This window comes from Phyllostomus discolor, chromosome 2 (genome assembly GCF_004126475.2).
Source record: "Phyllostomus discolor isolate MPI-MPIP mPhyDis1 chromosome 2, mPhyDis1.pri.v3, whole genome shotgun sequence".
NCBI classification, from domain to species: Eukaryota; Metazoa; Chordata; class Mammalia; order Chiroptera; family Phyllostomidae; genus Phyllostomus; species Phyllostomus discolor.
In genome coordinates, this window is record NC_040904.2 from 215,368,058 (window position 1) to 215,383,462 (window position 15,405).

The following is a 15,405-nucleotide window of genomic DNA, read 5'->3' on the forward strand; positions in this document are numbered from 1 at the left end:
CACCTCCTGGGGTCCAGACCAGTGTCACCCAACACGTGGCCTGTTGGTTGAGCTCATCGGTGAATGCATAAGGGAATGAAGCGGAATCCTACCCGGTGGGGGAGGAGGAAAAGAACCTACAGTGAGAGGCCCACCACAAAAGAGAGGAGGAGGCTTAAGAGGCGGATGGAGGGATGAGAAGAGTTGAGAGTTTGCGGCAACAAGTGACTAACCACGGGCGCTGTTCACTGAGCACCTACTATGGGCTGGCCGGATGCAGGGAGAGGGGCATCGGGAATGGGTGTTGGGGACCCTCACCCCCCGCAGGGGAGTGGGGATCTGACCCCTGAGCCAAGACCCCCCAAGTCGAAGACCCCCTGTGCTGCTGCCACACGCAGCTGCCCTGTGGTCACGAGTCGGGCAAGGCTGGCCTGGGGACCGTAGATGAGACCCGGCGGCACCAAGCCAGCCGCTGCCTCCAGCCGGCGGAGGGAAGCCTGGAGGTCCTGGGCCGGTGGGCCCGAGAAGGCAGCGTGCCTGAGGGTGAGCAGGACCCCAGAGAGGCGGCTGGGACGTGACCCCACCCAGCACCCTCCTTTGAGCCCCTCTCTCTATCCAGGCCAGAAGCAGGGCCACTCCGGGGCTCCCCTGTTTCTCGAGCCAATGAATTCTCCTCTTTCTAAAGCCGGCGTGTTCCGGTTCCAGCACCCAGAGGCTGTGGGCCGGGACTCGCAGCTGGGGTCTGCGCCTGGGTCTGTCTGGCACCCTTTCTCTCTGGCGAAGCAGGATCTTGAGCCCGAGATGAAGGGACACAGAAAGGAGCCTGGGATCAGAGGCTCGGTGGGAATCCCAGGGTCCGGGGCCCAGCGCCTGGGAGCGCAGTGGTGTAGAGAGGGAGGCTGCAGAGGGGGCCCCCAGGTAGGGAAGAGGTGTCGGCGGCCGGGGGGGTGGGTCACCAGGACACACCAAAGGGACTGCAGAGTGCAGGCCGGACTCCTGCCCAGCTGCTAACCGCCCCTCCCCCTGCCCCAGGGCCATCTCGCCCAGTCCTCGCTCAGCTCCTGCCCGGTGGCCCGAGCTGGGCTGGTGAGGCTGGGGGACAGTGGTGACTGGAGCCCACCCTGCTGCCCTGTGGGGGCTCAGAGTCTGTTGAGGAGCCAGACTGGGAGTCGGAAGTGGCACAGGACCAGGGCAACAAGGAGTGAGGGCTGTGGCTGTTGTGACACCAAGGACAGGGGAGACCAGAGGTGGCCCAGCCGTCCTGGACACGGGACAAATGCCCCCCCCCAACAGGTCTCCACCCAGACTGCCCAGATAGATGGCCCCACGTCATCCCTGCACACGGTGCTGTGCTCTCCCGGCAGAATCCCACCTTTCCTGCCGCACGCAGATGCCCGCAGACCCTGTGGGAGGTCCCAGGCTCCCCCCTCCTTCCCTCTCCTCCTTTCAGCCCTGCTAGAAATGCCGGAGAAATAGAGGCGGGAGGAACCGGGTGATCTGATCCGACTGCCTTTATTGGATGCTGCGATTGCAGGCTGACTGAGTCGGATGGACGGCAGCCCCCCGGGGAGGCAGGAAGGGGGTTTGTGAGAGGATAGGGGCGGGGTGAGTCTCTTGTTCTTCCAGACGGGTGCCTCAGGGTTCCAGGATGGGAGTCAGGGCAATGGGTCAGGGAAAGGGCCGGACCGTTCCCAGGGACAGGAGGGTCAGTCTGACCACCGCCCCTTGTAGCTGGTGCCAGATGTCTACTGTTCGAGATGGGAGGGATTCTTTTTTTTTTTTTAAGATTTTATTTATTTTTAGAGGGGGAGGGAGGGAGGGAGTGGGAGGGAGAGAGAGAGAGACATCAATGTGCAGTTGCTGGGGGCCATGGCCTGCAACCCAGGCAAGTGCCCTGACTGGGAATCGAACCTGCGACGCTTTGGTTCACAGCCTGCACTCAATCCACTGAGCTATGCCAGCCAGGGCGAGAGAGTTTTGATTATGCTACAGGCTATCAAGCGACTGGGGACAGCTGAGTCATGGGCAGTCCCCGGGGGGTTGGAAACTGGCCTGACCCTTTCCAGTCCCTGTCAAGTGGAGCACCAGCTTCGTGACACGGTGCCGTGGGTGGAGCCCCTCCTTCCACTCGCAAGCCCATCAGGTGGGCGTCAGTAACACCTGGCTCACAGTCCGAGGCTCCAGTTGGTTCTACCTGATTGGCCCCGCCACCAATCCTCCTCCCGCCTCTCAGATCGCGGGTCTCCTGTCTGCTCCAACGTGGCCATCGGACCCTGCCTTGAGATGCACCCCTGCAATCCGCACCCCACCACCCCAAACAGATTCAGCTCCCCAGTGCTCTATAAAGCCCCGGGCAGGTTCCGGCCACACCCTGTGGCCGTGCTGAGGCCCTTATCAACGGCCAGGCAGCTTCTCCTGGTCCAGGGGCACAAACCGGCGTCGTCTGGTTAGAGTGCCTCCCGTGCGTCCCCCTGGGCAGGGACCCCGCTTCTTAACTGACCTATTAGGACCTGCCACGCACTGCTTTTAAAGCAGGTAGACGCGCCTGTTTCATCTGGTCTTCACAAGAACGCCCTACGATTGGAATTTAATTTTCTCCATTTACGGATGAAGAACGGAGATCAGAACAGTTTCGCTGGCCCCACGTAGCCGTCGCGAGGCTACAACTGCAGGTACACACAGGGCAGCTGTATGAAACCCCCGCCCCTAGGGTGCGCGGACCTCGGGCATGCGCAGACCCCGGCGTGCGGAGGCAGTGCGCACGCGCGGACGCTCTCCTCTGAGATGCTCGGACTACAGCCCCCAGGATGCACCGGGCAAGGCGACCTCGCAGAGACCTTTTCAAACCGACCAATAGCAGCCCGCGCCGCGCTCGCCGCTCTGAGTTTAAATCTAGGGCGGAGGCGTGTCGGCCGGGAGCAGCAGCGGGTACGGAGCAGGGACCTCTGGGGGGTCTGGGCCGGGGACGGAGGGGTCCCCTCGCGTGTTCCGAGCCCACGGCAGCCCGGCCGAGAGCTGGGAATTCCGTTGCCGCCGTCCGGGGCGTCCCGCCCTGGCTCGGACCAGCGCCGCTCCGGAGCTTGCGATCTGCAGGCGCGTGGCCCCGGGGGGTGCGTCGTATCCCTGTTGGTGCTGCCGCTGCGGTTCACGCTGCTGGGCGTCCCCGGGGTTCAGGAACCGGGGGACCTGGGCTCTGACCCCAGCTCACCGCCGGTCCCCCCTCCCTGCAGGGACTCTGAGAGCGCTGGGCATGGAAGGCGGAGACAGCAGCGACGCGCCTCCAGCCCACCGGGCGGGCGAAGCGGAGGTGGAGCGTCCCAGGAAGGATGGTAGGTCCCCGTCACTGCAGCGCTGTTGCTCAGGGAGCCCAGTGAAGACGTCGGTCCATTTCATCCTTCCGTGAGCACGTACCTGTGTATTCCCTGCTCATCCTGTGCTCCGCACCCATGGAACTCACGGTTTGCACGCGTCTGTCTGCAGGGAGTTTGCCTGCGTCCGCCTCCTTTATCGTTAGCTTTTCTCCACCCGCCTGGATGCCCAGTTTCACGTTCCGTCCCAAAAGGGATTCTCTTTCGGGAAATAAAGCGCCCCACCCAGAGCGCTTTTACTTGCTGCCCTGGTCCCAGGCCCCAGACCACCACCTGGCGCTTCACTCAGATCATCTGGGGGATGGAACCTGACGTTGTCCTCCTGTTTGTGGCTGCTTTCCGTTTACTAGCGCTGGTTTAGGGTCCTCGCCACCGCCTCAGTGAGGGAGGCTTGTTGTCACTTGGCCGTCTTGTTCCGCCCGGTCAGGTGTGAGTGTCCGGTCGCCTGTACAGCCTCATGGGAAGGATGAGGGGCGGTGCCCTTTATCGGTGAAAGCATGTTGACATCCTTTCAGCCTTTGTTCCTCGACACCCGCGCGAGGCGGGTACACTGGGTATCCAGGCGTCCTTAACACCTCCGTTTTGCTTATCTCTCCGTGCTCTTTATCCATTCTCCCAAGGTGTGGTTAGGTGTTTCCCTGGTGCTTTGTAGACACCATTCGTGAGTCAGTCCTCCGTGGGGCGAGCTGCAGGTCTGCTGGTTCCTGTTCACTGTTTCTTTTGACTTTTTTTAAAGTTTTATTTTTAAAGATTTTATTTATTTTTAGAGAGGGGAAGGGAGAGAGAAACAGGGAAAGAAACACTGATGTGTGGTTGCCTCTTGTGTGCCCCCTACTGGGGACCTGGCCACAACCCAGGCAGGTGCCCTCACTGGGAATCGAACCCGTAACCCTTTGGTTCGCAGGCTGACACTCAATCCACTGAGCCACGCCAGCCAGGGCTAGGGTTTCTTTCTTTCTTTTTTTTTTTTTAATTATGTCATATTGAATTTGTTTTTGAAAGAGGATATTTTGTAGTTTGTAAGCAGGGACCTTATCTCTAGGGGAGCCGAGGCAGGCGGCCTTCGGAAAGAGTGGGTCTCCGAGAATGACTGAGCGGGCCTCAAGCAGCCGCTCGGATGACGGGCGAGTGCGTTTTAGATCACGTTTGTGAGAGAAGCACTCGGGCGTTCAGGAGAGCGCAGCCCACCTGGAAGGGCTGGCGCTATTTTAAAAAGAGAATGGAAAACGTAAGATGGTCCGGAGCTCCTGTGGAAATGTGCCCGCCGGGTAACAGGAAGTGAGACTCCCCAGCGGCCTGGGTGAGGACCGGCGGCGCGTCCCCCGTGTCAGCCTCGGCCCTAGAGTGACGGCGGACTCTCTCCCCCAGGCGGCGTCCTCCTTCTGGCCGACGAAAGCTTCGACTTCGACCTCTCCTTGTCTTCTCTCAGGTAAACGAACCCGTCTTCTTCCCTCGCCGTGGGCGTGACCACATTCAGTGAGACCCTCCACTTCAATGCCAGGGTCACTAACGGTCCTCTCCCTTTAACGCAGTGCCAATGAGGACGACGAGGTCTTCTTCGGACCCGTCGGGCACAGAGAGAGGTGCATCGCTGCCCGGCTGGAGGGAGACACCCCGAGTCCCGAAGCCGGCCGCGTCCGCTGGAGCCCCCTCACCGGGGAGAAGTTCGTGGAGGTGTACAAAGAGGCCCACCTCCTGGCCTTCCAGATCGAGAGCAGCAGCAGGAGCCAGGCGGCCCACGCTGCGGGGCCCGAGGGCGGCGAGAGGTTCATCCAGGACTCCAGGTTAAAGATGAGCCTGTTCGAGAAAGAAAACGAAAGCAGGAAAAGCCCCGGCTCGCTTAAGAGGGAGACGTACTGCCTGTTGGAAGGCCCCTTGAGCGGGCCGAAGCTGTCGGGTGTGCAGCCTGCCTCGGGCGTGGAGCCTGCCTTGGGCGTGGGTCCCCGGAGCACCGCGGCCCAGGCCCAGCTCACCCGGACTCGGGGGCCCCTGCCCCCTCCCCGTCCCTCCCTGCCCCTGGACCCCAGTCCCGTCCGCCCTCTGAGCCAGGCAGCGACTCAGAAGAGGGTCGTCAGCAGACTGCCGCCGCCCCGAGCGTCTGTCAGAGGGAAGAGCGTGCACTTGGCCGTGGAGAAGGTAGCCGCAGCCACGCTGCAGCTGCTGGTCTGGGAACGGGAGGGGTCCCTGGCTTGTTGGCCTTGGCCTTCGAGGGTCCGCCCTGCAGCGGGGACCTTCCGGGGGGGGGGGGGCGTGGAGGCCTGGCCACCACTCTGGGGCTCGTGGCGGTGGGGGTGGGATTCAGGGTGGATGTGGGCAGTGCCTCCTCCCAAGTTCTGGTTGAAATTGTTTCTTTGATTTTGTCACAAGACTGTGCAGTGGGGGTTGCGTTTGCATTACCAACCAACTTCCCAAAGTTGTCCTGCCTGCTAGAAGGGCCGCTTGTCGTCCTCCTCAACGGTGACAAAGTTTAGGTGCTTTCCCCGCAGGCAGCAAGCAAGGAGCTGGCCCGGGAAGTGGCAGTGGGCAGGTGTCCCTCCGGGGCACGTCAGCCAGCTCTGGGGAGCTGGGGTCCTGGGGGCTGGAAGGGAGGGCACAGGGGAGCGGGAGTGGGGGTCAGGTGTAGCCTGGCTGTGCGCCCGGGGCAGACAGACAGGGAGCAAGGGGGGAAGGCCGCTCATACTCTGCAGGAGCTGGCTGCGGCCTGCCCTGCGCCTTTCCCCGCGCCGCCCCACTGTGCGCCCGTCCCATTGGTCCCAGAGCGGTGACTCTCGGTGGGGCTGTTAGTGGTTTAGGTCAATGCAGATGCCTGGCCAGGGCCTAGACGGCCCTTTTTCCCTCCACAAAAAGCCCTGAACCGCATGCCCCACCATCAGGACCCGGCACTGAGCCACCAAAGGCACCCCAGCCTGCAGCATGTGCAGAGCCTGCGGAGCTGGGACCCAGTACCCAGCGCGGACCGGGAGGCGGGCCAGGCAGGCCAGTCCTCCCTCACGTGGAGACCGTTTGCATGCGCGTCTCTGAGCTGACGTTTCTAGACTAAGGTTGACGTGTGTCTTGTGTAAAGAGTTGACTCAAGGCAGAAGGTTGCCTTGTAACACGGACTCTTCCAGGGCCTCTGTCCCCTCCTAGCAGTGACCCGGTGCCGGAGAGCGGGGGTTTGGCCAGTGAGGTGCCGGCGCTGCCGCTGAGCCGCATGTGGAGCTCAGCTGGCATGGGCAGCCGGCGTGTGTCCGTACGCGGTGCGGACCAGACGGCTCTCACACCCCGATTTAACATTTTCAGTCCAAGAAGGAGACACCAGCGAGTCCTTCCAGGGCGAAAACCCCGGCTGTGAAGGAGTCCCAGGGGGACAGGCCCCTGGACACGCCCAGCGCTGCCCAGGACGTCACCGGCGTGCCAGCCCGGGGAGGCCCCCTGGGCCTGGGCAAGCGAGCACTCTCTGTGCCCAGCAAGGTGGGTTGGGTCGGCTGTGGCTGGGCTGTGCTTGTGCGCGAAGGGAGCAGGCCGGCGGCTCCGCCCCCCAGGGGCGTGACTCGGAACTGCAGTCAGGTCTGGGAGGCTGATGCCACAACCCCAGGAGGCAGCGACCCTGGGAGGCAGCTCGGAGGAGCCAAAAGAATGGGCCCCGAGCGTGCCGGGGGCTGGCCTCTGCCGCCCGGGGGTCACACGGGTGGGGATGCTGACCTGCCTGCGCGGTGGGCGGTGCGTCTGTGACGTGGGGGTGCTCCCTGCAGCTGGGCGATGGTGCGGGATGGCCACTCTCGGAAACCTCAGCTCCTCCCGGGCGTGGGGACCAGCTGTCCACATCTCTGCCGACCACTTTTCCGAGTCGGCAGCCAAGCTGCCGGATGCTGGGCCCCGGCACCCGCGCTCAGCGAGCTCCGCAGGGGCCGCTCCTACCTGACTGTGCCCTTCTCTGATTCAGGATGATAGTCACGGAACTGTGAGAACGTGTTACAAAATCCTACTTCTGTGGGATTAAGTGTTGGGTCCATGATGGAGTTTTCGGTGACCATTGACGTCTCGTTTCAGGTGGGTCTGAAGAGAACCGCGCTGAAGCCCCCCGGCTGTGCGGCTGGTCTGGCGAGAAAGCCCGGTGCCCCAGGGGGCTTTTCGGGCAGGAGCTCCAGAGCGTGCCCGTCCCCCGTGGGGAGCACAGGTAAGACCCCCAGGGGAGACTATCGGGGTGGAGGTGGTCCCGGACCCCCTCTCATTCATCCTGAGTGCTAGGGAGAGGTGGCAGGAAGCTCCCCAAGGGGTCGTGCTCGGGGGTCCACCCGGCACAGGTAAACCTTGCCAGCCAGGGCTGCAGCACACCGGCTCTCGCCACCTTCCGGAGAGGGTCGGCTCTGAGCCGCTCAGGAGGACCTGGGCGGTGGGCGGGGCTGCTGTCACTGAGGAACGGGTGCCTCGGGGTGAAGCGGAACCCATCTCCAGCGCCGAGGGCCATCGGGTCAGTGGCAGTGGGACCACTGAGCCAGCTCGGGGGGTGGGTGGGTGGGGACTCCCGAGGAGACGTGGGCTGAGACTTTGGGTCCGGCCCTTGTCATAGCAGGTCGGTCCCCGTCCCAAGGCCACACGGCATCACCTCCCAGAGCCACACAGGCCTGTGACACTGATGCTGATGGTGTCACCCTGGACGATGGGACCGTGGCTCGATGACCTCCCTGGGGCCGATGCCAAGGCCACTTAGGCAGAGGCTGGCCGGCCAAACGAAGGGAACAAACAAGGACTTTGAAAATCTAAAGAATGTGTTCTTTTAAAAAAAAATTTATTGATTGATTGGTTTTTCCAGAGAGAGGAAGAAAGAGATACCAGTTTGTTCCGCCCATTCGCGCCTCACTGGCTGACTCCCCTGTGTGCCCCACCCCCCCGCCCGGGAATCAAACCCGCACCCTCGGCCTGTCGGGATGATGCTCCAACCGACTGAGCCACCCGGCCAGGGCAGCAAAGTGTTCTCTATAAACCACCACCAGAGGGCGCCCCCAGTTGCCTTCACGGAAAAGCGGGGAGTGTCCGAGGCCTTGGAGGGACGAGGGTGCCCTCACCTGCCCTCGGCGGCCGTCTGCAGGGGCCCCCGGAGCCCGCTGGGCCCAGCCTGTCCTGCGACGGAGGATGCCGCCCGGCGGACACACAGAACGTTGTCCGTGGCGTCCTGTGTTGCTCTCACCGGAAGCCGTCCCGGCGGATGGCAGCGGTGCGCCCCACCAGCAAGCAGTGCGAGGGAGACAGGCGTGCTCCAAGGAGCACCTCTCTCGGGTGCCGGTCAAACCTCACACGTTGGGGGTCGTGCGAGCCTGAGCGGTAACCACAGGCCTCGTGTGGCTCCCCTTCCAGGTACATCAGGGGGACGTCGGAGCGTCTCTGCAGAAGGTTCCCGGCCTCCCTCGGACCCCGGCCAGCCAGGCCCAGCGGGGGCCGCCGCGGCCCCGCCGTCCCTGCAGGCCCGCCCTGCGGCCGTGTGCGGGCAGAGCTGGTGCCCCGGGCGGCCCGCGGCGCCCACCACGTCGGCTCTCCCCCAGCCCCAGACGCCCGAGGAGCGGCGAGGTGCGAGGCTGAGCTCCCAGCCCCGTCTGCCCGGGTCTGCTCGGCGGAGTGTGGCCGGGGGTGCCAGGCGGGAGTCCTCTCTGCACTCCGGGACGAAGGCCGTGCCTGCCCCTGCGAGTCCCTTTAAAGTCCCTAAGTTTCCTGCTGGTGAGTAAGAGGCCACTGCGGTGGGTTTCAGAGTGGCGAACGGGCTCTAGGTCAAGTTGAGTGACGGCCCCTCGGCGGCCCCGCCCTCAGAGCGCCTTAGCTCCGCCTCTGGCTGGCTCTGGAGGAGGGGCGGGGCGGGGGGCGGGGCTCCTTGTCTCACATGCCCGTCCCTGTGACACGCGCCTTGCCACCCCTGCCCCTTCGCTGCGCCCGGGGGCAGTGGAGATGGCAAAGAACCCCGGCGAGGGGCGGCCCACCTGGTCCCCGTGGACCGACCGCTCGCTTCCCCTCTTGCCTCAGGTGGACCCCCGGACAGCGCGACGCCCCGGCTCTCTCGGGCACCGAGGCCGCAGTCCTGCACGTCGACGGGGAGGTAATGAGCTGCGTGACCCCAGAGTCAAGCAAACGCTCCTGTTGATGCGCTTCCCGAGGGGGCCCCGCGGCCCGGTTGCGTGTGTCTGGCCCTCGCCTCCGTCTCTCGGGGCCACTTTTACAGCCACTGCAGTTCCCATAGCCGCAGACCCACCCCCACGGTTGGGGGCCGGCCCCCAGCCCTGGCCAGGGGCGGCGGTGGGCCAGGCGCCCAGCGGAGCAGTGCACATGCCCGTCCAGCCGGAGACGCTGACCAGCCGCTCTGGGTGCGGCGCTGGGGGGCGCAGGGCGGTGCGGGGCCCCTGCAGGCAGCACGGCCTCACAGTCCAGCCCCTTCCCGGAGCGGTCCTCTGCGTCAGTCCTTGCTCAGGTCTACTTCAGGCTCCAAAGGGCATAGCGACCGTCCTTGATCGGCGATGGGCTGTAGCCACGGCATCCCCAGACCTCCCCGGACGTGCTTTCCTTAAGCACAGTAACCGACCTGACCCCACCTCGCTCCTTCTCCGGCCGCGAGGCGGGTACCCACCGGGGAAGACGCGGCACCGCCGGGGCGGGGGGGAATGCGTGGCGAGCAGGTGTCGGTCCACAGCCAGCTCCGGTGGCCTTGAGCCTGGGAGTGGGCGAACGGGCAGTGGCCCAGCGGGACCCTGCTGCGGGTCCGGGTGTCCCTGTGGGAAGGTCTGTGACACCTGGTGACTTGGGTCTCCCCTGAAACTCCTGCGAAGTGTGTCCTCCGGGCAGCGCCTGGAAGGGCCGTCACGCCGAGGGGAGCCTGTGAGGACAGAGGCGGGGCCGCGGGGAGGAGGGACTGGAGGCGCACGCAGGCACGGGGGGCAGCCTGCTGAGCCTCTGCAGGGTGGGACCTCTTCTGTGGGAACTGAGCCCCCTGCTGCACGTGCGCACTGGCTGGACGACCTGGCGCGTCTGAGGTCACCTGTGCATAAGGGCCCAACGTTGTCTCTCCAGGGCTGTCCACGGCACTCCGGCGCGGCGTGCCTCGGGGCCCGTCTCCCGGACTCCCGTGAGTGCGCCGCGGGTGGCCGCCCTGCTCACACCCGCCGGCCGCCGGCTCTCAGGCCTTCCGGTGCTGACGCCGAGGACCCAGCCCAGGACCCTGGCATCTCCCCAGCGTGGTTCTGCTCGGCGCCTCTCTTCCGAGCCCCGGAGAAGGTCTGCAGGGAGGTGAGGTGACAGAGAGGCTGCCGCGGGTCTGTCTCAGGTCCTCGAGGCCTCCAGTGGCCGCTGTGCTGGGCAGGCGGCCTCGCCTGTACGCGGCCGCTCAGCAGGGGCCAGGTTCACGCCTGCCGGGGAAACTAGGAGACAGCTCCTCGCGGTCTCCGTGCCCCTGCTGACCGGGAGCGCGCGGGGAGGTGTTCCGGAGCCGGCTGGGGGGAGTGCCCTTTACCAACAACCTTCAAAATCCAGTCCCGCGTGCCTGTGCCCCAGGGATCCCGCCGCGGGTGTGAGACGCAGTGCAGACTCTCAGGCCGCCAGGAAGGCCCGAGTCAGCACGGCTCCTGCTCCCTGGGGGGCGTTTCCATGGGTACCCTTGGGAGAGAGGGTGCGGAACGGGGTCCCAGCTCCGTAAGACAGACAACGGCTGAGAAAACCAGTGCAGAGGCCCACAGCCCCCGCCGTGGGTGTGCCGCACCCCATGTGCATTGATCTGCGTGCGTGTGTGCGTCTGCGCGGTGCCATGAGAACGGGGGAGGCGGGGTCGGGGGGAGGGGGCAGACGGGGAGGCGGGCGGGGCCGCACTGGCTCCAGCAAGACCCAGTCTGCGGGTGTCACGATGCTCATGTGTGTTCGTAGATGGAGGAAGAAGCCCCTTCAGGTTGTGACAAAGTCTTTGAAACACTGAAGTGGAAATGCAGTGTGTTAACTACAGAAACGGCCGCTCTCCTTGGCTCCGTCGTGTGACTCAGTGTCCAGGCGGCAGCGGTGTGCGGGCCTGCCGGATGGGCGCACCCTGCGTCCTGGGCCTGGAGACGGGCGGTGTGCGCTGCGCCCTCTAGCGGGAAACAGGCGCCAAAGGACGGTCCGCCTGGGAAGGGGGTGTCGCGGGAGGCCGGGATGCAGAGCGCGTGACCAGGGAGCCCACCTGCCCCCGAGGCTGTAGGCTGCGGCAGGGGGACTGCCCCGCGGGCTCGCGGCGCTGGAGACCGGGCCAGTCTAGGAACAGATGGACGGAGAAGCTGCAGAGCCGCTGCACGGGGACGCGGATGCGGATGGACCCCACTCCGCGGGGGTTCCCCTCCTCGCCTCCTGTGCAGTAGCCTGAGCAAAGGGGACTGGAGTGGGTGCACGGTGGGAGCAGGCGGGCCGAATCTCGGAGCCGATCGGACCTCAGAAATCGTTCAGTCCTCCTGATGGAGCCGGAACCGGAGCCACAGTGCCGTCCACTGTGGTCCCTCCTCCAAGACCAACTCTCAGCCCACGCAGCAGCCCCACCTGCCCCCAGAAATTCCCTCACGTGTCCCCCATACCCTGCAGGCCTGCGCCCGGGAACCAGTGCTCGGACGAGTCCTCCGATGGGAGCTTTTCTCCTCTGGCGGCCGTGCCGCAGGCTCTCAGCTTCTCTCCAGAAAAGAGTGACTTCGCCCTCCCTACCAGCGTCGCGGCAGCACAAGCACCGGACCAGGCACAGCCCCCTGCGGATGCGGCCCCGGCCGAGGTAAACGGAACAGACGGCTTCCCTGTGTCTCGGATCAGCGGAACCTGCTTGGAGGCTGAGCGGCAACTCAGGTGGCGGCTGGCAGAGTCGCCCTTGCAGGAGAAAAAGGCCACCCCTCTGCCCTGTGACCCCCGAGGGCTCTCTCAGAGGACCGACAGGGAGGCAGGGTGGCAGCGGGGGTCGGTGGGCACGCCGTGCTGGCCGCGGAAGCAGGCAGGCATTCGGGGACGGGGCGGCTGGCTCTCCCTGGCAGGACCCGTCCATCCGTCTTCCAGACTGTCTGTGCCTGGGACGGAGCAGGCCTGTGCTTCCCAAGATGACAGACGGGAAGGAGGGGGACCGGCCCTGACCCTGGGGTCGCTTGCTGTCTAGGTCCTGCTGGTGGACATCCCGCTGGAGCGGCTGTGCATCGCCCCCGCCTCTCGGAGCTCCCCGCCCGCCGACGTGGCTCTCATTGACTTCCGCAGCCCCCCGGGGGCCGGTGGGCCCCTGATCGACCTCTTGGTGAACACTCCGGACCCGGACAGGAGCGCCGTGGCCAAGCTGCTCCCCCACGTGGGACAGGTGAGGCGCTGCTGGAGGGCCGTGGGGCTCCGGCCTGGGGGGGTGGTCTTGGCCCTAGGTTTGTTCCTGGATTCCCAGACTCCACGGTGACCCTGGGGAGTGGCCTTTAGGCTCATCAGGGTCCCAGGTCTCCAGGCACAGCTCACCTTTGGTGGCGAGAGCTCCAAGGACCAGCCCCACCAAGGAGCTCCAGGGACCCGGGAGCTCTCTGAGAGCGGGGGGCACATTGCCACCCCCGGGTCCCTGGTGCCTCGTGGGTGACGGGAGAGCGTAGCCCTGTGAGGGAACCAGAGCTTCAGAGGGTGGCATTCTCTCCCGGCTTCTCAGAGGGCCCTCCAGATGTCAGTGTGTTGGAGCCCCAGTGGGGACGGCCCCCGGCAGCCCAGGGTCCATTGGGGGGAGGGGGAGAAGGGCCAGCGGGGCAGGGTGGGGCGGGCTGCTCACCGCCGCCCTCTCCTGTAGCTGGTGGACCCGTGCGCCCCGCTGATCCAGCTGAGCCCCGAGGCCGACAAGGAAAACGTGGACTCACCGCTGCTCAAGTTCTGAGCGCAGCCGGAGCCTGGCATGTCGCCCGCTGTCACAAGAACTGCCCGTCCTCGGGCAGTCTGGGACCCTCAGAGATGAGTTTTAGGAGACATTGTGTCGGAAACACCCAAGGGAAACCGCTGTGCTCGGCGTCGGGGGCTGAGGGAGCGGGGCGAGCCCGTGCCCGCCCGGCAGGTCCAGCCCTGCCACCCCTCCCTACGCCGGCGGGACTCAGAAGCCCCCCAGATGGGAGTTGCTTTGAATGTGTTTTTATGTAAAATAGCAAGTCACTGTTTTAAAAACTAGGTTTATTACATGAAAAGTTAAGTATTCTAGACTTAAGTTGTAAATGAAAATATATTAAAGCATATCTTGATTTTCACATACATGTAGCTATTTTTCTCACTCTGGTCAGCGGGCAGGGTCTGTGTGACCAGACTTCAGAACCGGGGTGGCTGTCGACGGCCACCTGGAGGACAGGATGCTGAGGGAGGCGTCGGGCTGAGAAAGAGACACCGTGTGGCCTCACGCGTGCGTGGGGTCTTAAAAGAACCCACGGAGAACAGGCTGCATGAGGTGGGCTGGGAAGTGGGTGAAGGCGTCCAAGGCACAAGCTTCTGTTACTTAAAAGACAAAGTCGTGGGCACGTAATTACAAAGCAGTGTGAGTGGAAGCGGCCGTACCTGTAGCCCCAGGTCAGGGGCGGGCCAGGCAGTGGGCACGGTCACTGGGCACCCAGGTGACTCAGTGGCGATAGCCACAGGCCTGCGGAGAGGCTCCTGGGACGGGGGCAAGGTGAGGAGGGGGCTGGACGGAGAGGAGGCTCCCCTGCCATCCCAAGGTGATGCCGGCCGGGCGCCCAGCAGGGGCTCCCCGGGGCAGGGCCCAGGGCGCTGGGTGGGCATGTCCCCTGCCCAAGGCCGTTTGGACGGGGTGTTTGTTCACACTCACTGGCCCGGGAGAGAACCTGTCCACCAACCGCCCAGTTCTGCGAGGCACTTCCGCAGGCGGAAAAGCTGCTAACTGGGCGGATCCCTTCTGGGCTCGCGCCTGGCGTTCCCTGCAGGAGGCCCGGGGACGGGAACCTTCTACCACCCGTCCTGCGGAGGCCGGGTCTAGATGCGGGTTTACCCCTCACGCCGGGGAAACGCAGGATGAAACTGCCCCCCCCCCGCCCGACGTGTTCCTCATACCTCCCTCATTCTCCTGAAACAGTCACTCCTCTGTTCCCCGCGGGGCCTGGCCACCCTCCTACCCTGGAGCTCACCCACGCCTGCCACGGGCACCGGTGGCCACGATGGTCCAATTGTCATTTCTTCGAAATGGGGCCCCAGGACCTGGCTCACTTCATTGCAGACCCTTGAAACTACTCCTGAAAGCCTCTAGCCTCAGTAGTTGTCCCCGTGTGAGCACTCATGTCCGCCGGGGCCCTTGCAGACTGATTTGCGGGCCCAGCTTTGGTGCCGGCCTATCGTGCCCCTTCCTCGCTGCATTTTCCAAACCATGTGCAAATCCCACCTGAAACCAGGCCGTGGGCCGCACCAGCGGGTTTTAAAAAGGAAAGAGAATGAAGTGAGCACACAGTATGAGGGCAAGGGTGAGAACTGTTGCGAGGCGCCTTCTTCTTCACACGTACGTGTGCAGGTGGCTGTGCATTCTGTCAACTGTGCCACGGTGGGTCAAAGTCAAGAAAGTTGCTGGCGTGAACCATGCCCGTATTTTGCACGTGCAGACTAGTGCTTCCAGTGCCAAACCAACCCACACAGCCCCGGTCCCGCAGCACTCAGGTCTGAGCTGTGTCACCGCCCCCATCCCACCCCTGGCACGCCTCGCTGACCGCCACCTCCTGCTGGTCCACTGCCGGACCTGCGCTGCTCTGCCCGGGTCTCCCATCAGGCCGCTCGCTCCCTTGGCTTTCATTTGCACGCCCTCCCCCACGCTCTCGAGCAGGCCCAGCAACTGCTTCCCGGCTCCGCTGCTTCCATCGCCCAAGCCCTCCCAGCTGGCACCAGCCAGGTCCCCTTGGCACGCACGAGTCACCTTTCACTCAGGGACAGCCACATCTCCAGCAGATGGCCCCAAGTCGCCTCGGACACTGGAGCTGACTGGGCAGGCACTTCCTCCTAGGCGACCGACCCCCAGACAGAAACGGCGGGCCCCTCACCCTCTCTCTCACCGCCACTTGCACCCTTCCAACGGCAAGGGCTATCAAGTTCACGTGCAAATCCC

At 64.6% G+C, this 15,405-nt stretch overlaps 1 protein-coding gene across 1 annotated transcript; it reads left to right on the top strand.

The window, feature by feature from the left end:
- Nucleotides 1-2,526: 2,526 nt before the first annotated feature.
- Nucleotides 2,527-13,563, top strand: GTSE1 (G2 and S-phase expressed 1). The gene is made up of 12 exons (XM_036017141.1): nt 2,527-2,907; nt 3,210-3,308; nt 4,716-4,776; nt 4,880-5,483; nt 6,639-6,800; nt 7,380-7,506; nt 8,685-9,041; nt 9,342-9,414; nt 10,380-10,595; nt 11,835-12,087; nt 12,460-12,651; nt 13,114-13,563. Exons 1-12 carry the CDS (start codon nt 2,787-2,789, stop codon nt 13,195-13,197), a joined length of 2,349 nt encoding a protein of 782 aa, XP_035873034.1. The 5' UTR covers nt 2,527-2,786; the 3' UTR covers nt 13,198-13,563.
- The last annotated feature ends 1,842 nt before the right edge of the window (nt 13,564-15,405 follow it).